The sequence below is a fragment of the Cornus florida genome, unplaced genomic scaffold (genome assembly GCF_030987335.1).
Source record: "Cornus florida cultivar Cherokee Brave unplaced genomic scaffold, ASM3098733v1 CherokeeBrave_3.0.0_Hap2_Chr05, whole genome shotgun sequence".
Taxonomy (NCBI): Eukaryota; Viridiplantae; Streptophyta; class Magnoliopsida; order Cornales; family Cornaceae; genus Cornus; species Cornus florida.
In genome coordinates, this window is record NW_026775575.1 from 69,793,946 (window position 1) to 69,800,838 (window position 6,893).

Here is a 6,893-nt window from a genome sequence, read left to right on the forward strand (position 1 = left end):
GACAAATTGCAAATGTTTAATTTTCATGTATTTTTGAGCATGCACTTGGATTCCCTTAAAATCCATTTTTAGCAAAACTTTTAAAGTCATTTTTAACAAAAGACTAGTTATGATATGCATAGTGAAAGTTTCAACTGAATGAAGAGCGGATCAGCCCAGTGGGTTAGTGTCTCCGATGGACTTTGGAGTGTCAGGCTTCAACTCTCTGCATCTACTAATCTAACCCTGAACACTTAATACTTTGAAAAAAAAAAAAATTGCAGAAAGCACGGATCAGCTTTCTATTTATTAGATAGTGCATGTAAGACCCAAACATGAGTCCCACATTCACCATTCAGGGTGGTGGAGCCGTTCAGACATTTAGTTGAAACTCTCACTAAATTTTTTGTTTTTTTTTTCTTAGTTGGTACTCACACACGGGCCTTCACTGAGGTTCGAATCCTGACCTCCCTTTGGAAAGTTGGGACCTGCATGTTGATAACTCTCACTATCTTCAGAAGACAACATCATTGTGGGAAAAGAAGTGGAAACCATTTGGGTAATTGTTTTGCATGATTCAAGGTTTGGAAGCATTTACACATACCATGTGACCCCAAACACTAACCTTTGATTCAGACATGGTAAAATTAAATTGAAGTTTCCAAAAGTGTCTTTCCCTTTGGCTTGAACAATATAACCACAATTTGTCACGGAGCACCTAGCAAGTTTGGTGTGTCTTTGTGGTAGGAACCCAATACCCAAACAAGTGCAGCTCAAACTGCTCATCTCCTAACTCCGCAAGTGGCATTGGTGGGTGCTCTTATGGTCTTTGTGCCAGTTCAGCCTTGGGTCAGCCTTCTAGCAATAGTTTTGAAAACTATTCTAGTAGTGAATTGAACATTCAACACACGAGGCCGTGGGTTCGAATTTGAGACATTTGCTTTCAGCAAAATATAATGTTAAATCTGTCTCCAATCTTTTCCCCTCTCATAAACCCTTCATGAAATCATGTGTGTTTCAAGAATCAAGATACAACTCTGAAGTAAAACTCTTGTGTTTCACACTGACAAACAAGTATGTGTAGTTCAAAAAATAAAAATAAAATAAAAGAACCAAAAAAGGCGAAAGACAAGAATAAACTCTTTCAATGAAGACTTGGCTAGCTGCTTTTTCTGATCTCGAACGAATATTTGAGCTCCATATGACATCTTCTGTCATCATCTTCAAACTGCATGAAGTACAAAACCGGCCTTTAGACGATAGTTCATTGAAAATCTAACCCCTCTATCGACTAACTCAAAAACTTTCAGCTATATGCATCATCAATTTCTTTGAAGAATATACTTTACTTTCATCCTTACAAACTTGTATACACATTTAGACCTATTGAACTTTAATCTGATTTCTATTTAATTTGTTCTGGAATGAATTATTTCAGCAAAGACAAAAAGAATATAAAAGTAAAATATGTAGAAGATAACACTATAAATGGTCTTCTTTGAAAGTAAAAAGGGCGAAGCAGCTCTACATTCCATGAAAAATTGAGAACCTAGAAGGCAATGGACTATATGATGTGCTTCAAAGTGCAAAACATACATGACCAAAGAAAAGGTTCAAATTTCCAAAACAAGCGAAATGTTGGTTGATCTTAGTGACATCAATTTAGAAAAACAAATGCAGCATGTAGGGTTAAGGAGGAAAATAAACTATAGACTTGAGATTGTGGGAATAAAAACATAACTTTGGTTCATTAAAATTTGATCATCACAATTGCATTTTCCACTTCTTTTTCCCTTGTGTATGCTTGTGTGTGCACTTGTACAGCCGTGGAGGACAAAGTAAAACACCACATACTTGAGTTGATCATGCAAAAGCACATCAACTGCAGGTATGCACGAACACTATAAGTACCTTAAGCTTTGCCGAGTAAATTCCTCTTGCAAGCACGCCAGATGGAGTGGTCTCCTCATCCAAGGTGTGTACATATGGTTCTCGCTGAGGAGCAAAAGTACCCAACATTCCTTTGCTTTGATCAACTGACAACCAAATCAAAAATAAACAAATGAAAATAAGAAACCAGACGATATAGTCGGATGAGAAATATGACCACGGGGAAAGTGGTTTCAGGCGCAAAACAAATAAGTTAGGCAATTAATATTTGGGAAGTACAAGTGCTCCGTGATTTCTGCAAGAGCACCATCACATCTACACCATTGCCATTCATCTCCACTAGTGTAAGAATGAAAAATACCAACAAGCGCTCTGTAAATCTAAGGTGTTTATGGCTTCACAATCATGCAGACAAATTATATAACTATTTTCTAAAATAAAATTTGTTTTAATGCATGCTCATGAAAAAAGAATGAGGAATAGTGTAGTTCTAAAAGAAAACCTAAAGCGTTTATACCTCTTGGTACTGTAACTTTGCAAAGTAATTCTATGTTACTATTTTAACAATAATTAATTTTCCTAGATGGGCAGACTTTAGGAGATAAGCCTATATCAATCCATGTTAACAAATTTCATAAATTTTAAAACCTTCCGTATCCAATCACGTTAAAGCATCCTTTCATGTTGTTCATTATTCAAGATAAAACTCGCTTGTTCTGTTTAATAAGATGCCAACAAGATATACCTAATTCGTTTAGTGTTTATATGCTCTATGATTAGTAAATTTATGCAATCACTTTAGGTTTGATTCAAACTTGATTAAGGTCATCATAATCTCAACCATAATTTATCCATCATATATTAAATTAGTTAATCCGAAATGAGATAAGAACAGTTCTAAACCTTGTAGTCCTCCCTTCCACACTGTGTTCGTATATGTCAGACCAGACACAATGTTGTGCAGAACAGTGAATGTCAGCTTAAATCGATACTGCGATCCCTCCCTGAGAGTAAAGAGGACGCGGCTGCTCGTGCTCACATCAAGAGGCAAGGGAGTGTTAATTTCCCCAAGGTCTTCGGATATGATTCCAATGGAATGAAATGAGACTTCAGGTTCCATTTGCCCTAACAAAAGAGAAATCCAATTTAAAAAAAAAAACAGAACAAATATAGATGTGGTGTAAAAATGTCATCAACACAAAGCCCTAAACAAACCATTTAAGTCGCCTTCCAAACAACCGAGCAGCTTCTCTTTCCACCTCCTTAAGCTCTCATCATCCTGAAAAGCAAATATACTAATGAACAATGATGTCCTTCGACTCTCACAAGACGCAAAAACACCTCGGTTCAAACGACGTGTGTGGTTTGCTGGTGATTGCACATATCCGAGATTTACCTAGCAGCCTCGTGTACCAAAGGTTACCAGGTTGGAAGGGTTACCCATTTAAAAATATATATATATTCCTAGCAGTTCATTACAGAAGCAATTTTGATTCCCCATGGATGGAATAAAATCATTTTGAGGTTTCAATAGTATTTGAAAGCACAAATCTACCTTCTAGAATGTAAATAGAAATTTTTGAAATGATAAAATCTTAACCACCAATGTAAGTGGGGAAAATGAACCAAATGAAATCCTAAAGCTGATACTAATTAGGTAAAGTAAACACATCTCTGATATATATACTATAATTTTTTGGGGGTAAGATTTTTTTTTTTGGCAAGCACCATATATCTTTAATTGTTAAGGGTAAAAAAAATACAACCCCTAAATCATAAAAGGGATTCAGGTAATCCACACACACACACACATAGAGAGAGGAAGAGAAAGAGATTTACAATTTTAAAAGTGATGTAAGAAACATATTAACAACTGAAACACATATACTACAAGTGAGGAGGATTTTTAAGTGAGAGATAGTAAACAAAACCTTGTCTTTCTCAAGCTGATCTTTGAGAGGTAAAAGAGGGCTAGGAACAAAATTACCAACAGCCCCGCCTTCTTCTTCATGATCATCATCGCCATCATCATCATCATCTCCATGATCAACAGTCTCAATATCATCACCAACCTCCTCCTCTGCAGGTCTCTCACTCATTTCTGTTTGTTTCCCTTGAACTTGTTTTCCATCCCCAACACCACTACCTGAGAAAACCCCAGAAGATGATCCTGCCTCTGCTCTCTTCCCACCCTCCATCTCTCTCTCTCTCTCTCTCTCTCTCTCTTCCCCCAAAACACTAACAAGGGTGTTAATACAGTAGTAATTGTTTTAGTTGTAGGCACTAGACACTAGAGTCCTAGACAGACAAACCTTTTCTCTCTCTATATGTATACATATATGTGTGTATATATGTAGACTATAGAGCACTGCTTCTCATGGGGTGTGTGTGTGTTTTTTTTTTTTTTTTTTTTTTTTTTTTTTTTTTGTCTTTAGAGCCTTTTATTGTTGCCTCTGTCTGTCCCAATGCTGTCAACCTGTGTCGGTGTATTTTGTATGACTTTGAAAGTAGATATATATATCATAGAGCCAAGGTACTGTTCACACCAGTTGTTGTTGACTGCTTTATTCAAACTTTCTTTTTACTTGGCCACCACCTTTGTCCCACTAGCAATTCAATTTATTCCATGTTTGGTAGTCACATTTGGTTCATTTCATTATCCTACATTTTCTTATTTTGACAAGTAATCATAACCTTTTTTTTTTTTTTTTTATTGATAAAAGTCTGCATAAATTTATTCTTGACAATGGAATGGAAGTTTCTATATTAAAATCTCATAAAAAAAAAAAAATATATATATATATATATATATATATATATATCTATTTACCCTATAAAAGTGTATTCTATTTATATTTTTTTATATACAAATTATATTATAACTACTTACACTTCTTTTAAAAGTCACCTTTTATTATTAATATATAATTAAATTATTTAATTTATTTTAATAAATAAATGTGACTTTCAAATAATTACTAACACCTCTTCTAAAAGTCACATTTTAACTGCACTAATACTTCTTCTAAAAGTCACATTTTAACTACAAACACCTGTTTGTTCAATTCTATTTGTATTTGTTATATACACTTTTTTGTAATAATAATATATACTTTTCAAATAACTTCTAACACATTTTCTAAAAGTCACCTTTTATCATTTATATACAATTAAATCATTTAATTTATTTTAATAAATAAATGTGACTTTTCAAAGAACTACTAACACCTATTCTAAAATTCACCTTTTAACTGCACTAATACATCTTCTAAAAGTCACCTTTTAACTGCAAACACATGTTTGTTCTACCATATAATATATATATATATATATATATATATATATATATATATCTAACATTCATATCACCCTATATCTTACTCCTCTCTATTTCTTTCCATCTCTCTTTGAAAAGAATTTCTTCACAAAAAGTTTGTTAGAGGTTTCTTATTCCGCAAACAATTTCAACAGCTTTGAGAGGAGACTCGCCTTTTGGTTCATGTACATCAAATTACAACTCAAAACCCTTTCAAATTTTTTTTTTTTAAAGATATGTTTTAATTTGAATTAAAGAACGATTTATATATTTTATCTTTCTATCTAATCATATATATATTTATATTGTTTTATACATAATTAGTACATGAGGAGTTATTATATTTTATATGTTCTCCTAATAATTCAGTTCTGAAATTCTTTTATTACGATGTGAAAGAAATATGCATGAATATTAAATTTGTTTTGTTCAGAAAAATTACATGAATAAAATATATGAAATATTGTATTTATTCAATATACGTGTATAAGTATATATAGATAACTGACGAGAATAATCATTGATTCAAATGTCAGTTAGTTATCATAAAATTCTTTCATGAATGAATCATTATATATACAATATATAATTAGTACATGAGGGTTAAATGATAGACTTGATGATAGGGTTAAATGAACGATTATGGGATTAAGTTTCTTAATTAATAGTATATACATTTTTTTTTTTAAAACCTCCCTCAACTTTCTTTTCTTTTCCAATAAACATCTGAACTGAGTGAAAGACACTTAACCCCTTGAACTATTTCAATTGTTGCAAATCATTAGTGGACCGTTTGAAATCTAACGTTCAAAGAAGCACATGACTGATTAGACTAATAAATCAGTTGTCTATTTAAAAACTAACACATCTTCAAAATCATGTATTCTTATTTAAAAACAAAAACAAAAACAAACGACTCTTGGTTTAAAAGAATAATAATAATAACTTCAAAGTTTTAGTTTTTAAGTTATTTATTATTGATTGTTTAATGAAATTCTTTGATTGTTCTTACAGAAGAATGATCCTTTTTATTTGACTAATGGTACCAACAAACAATTAATTATAATATAACAATTATAAATAATAAATAAACAGGTAACTTATAAAAGAAAAACTAAATTACTTAACGAGTTACAATCTTAACAACAAACACACCTTTTAAAAGTGATCTCCTTAAGAAAATAAACACGTGCAATGCACGAAAAAAATATATATATATATTGGATAAATAATTGGTATTTTATATAATATTTTATCTCAAAATAAAATAAAATTGACTTTAATTTTGAATCTTCCAAACCAAAAAATTAATTTAGATTTATGGAATCGATCTTAACTAAAATTAAAATATTAATATGATTTATATGAGGGTTTGAATCATCTTTCTGTTTAATTATTAAAATATTAGAAATGTTTTGCATTAAGGAGATTACTTTTAAAAGGTGTGCTTGTTGTTAAGATTGTAACTCATTAAGTAGTTTTGTTTTTTCTTAAAGCTAATTTAGATTTACGATGTTAATTAAAATAAAAATATTAATATGATTTATATGAGGGTCTTAATCATCTTTCTATTTAATTATTAAAATATTAGAAGTGTTTTGCATTAAGGATATTACTTTTAAAAGGTGTATTTGTTATTAAGATAGTAACTCATTAAGTAGTTTTGTTTTTTTTTAAAATTAATTTAGATTTACGATGTTAATTAAAA

The 6,893-nt window shown here is 31.3% G+C and overlaps 1 protein-coding gene across 1 annotated transcript; it reads right to left on the reverse strand.

Moving 5' to 3' along the window:
• Positions 1-945: 945 nt before the first annotated feature.
• Positions 946-4,260, reverse strand: LOC132306769 (rho GDP-dissociation inhibitor 1-like). The gene is made up of 5 exons (XM_059804325.1): positions 3,801-4,260; positions 3,085-3,148; positions 2,773-2,994; positions 1,891-2,015; positions 946-1,207 (listed from the first exon to the last, which is right to left on the reverse strand). Exons 1-5 carry the CDS (start codon positions 4,065-4,067, stop codon positions 1,139-1,141), a joined length of 747 nt encoding a protein of 248 aa, XP_059660308.1. The 5' UTR covers positions 4,068-4,260; the 3' UTR covers positions 946-1,138.
• Positions 4,261-6,893: the final 2,633 nt, after the last annotated feature.

Coding starts and splice junctions, on each gene's coding strand:
- LOC132306769 (XM_059804325.1), bottom strand. CDS start 4,067: ATGGAGGGTGGGAAGAGAGCAGAGGCAGGATCATCTTCTGGGGTTTTC. Junction 3,149..3,800: donor ATCAGCTTGAGAAAGACAAG/GTTTTGTTTACT, acceptor TTTGCTTTTCAG/GATGATGAGAGCTTAAGGAG. Junction 2,016..2,772: donor GTGGAAGGGAGGACTACAAG/GTTTAGAACTGT, acceptor TTTGGTTGTCAG/TTGATCAAAGCAAAGGAATG.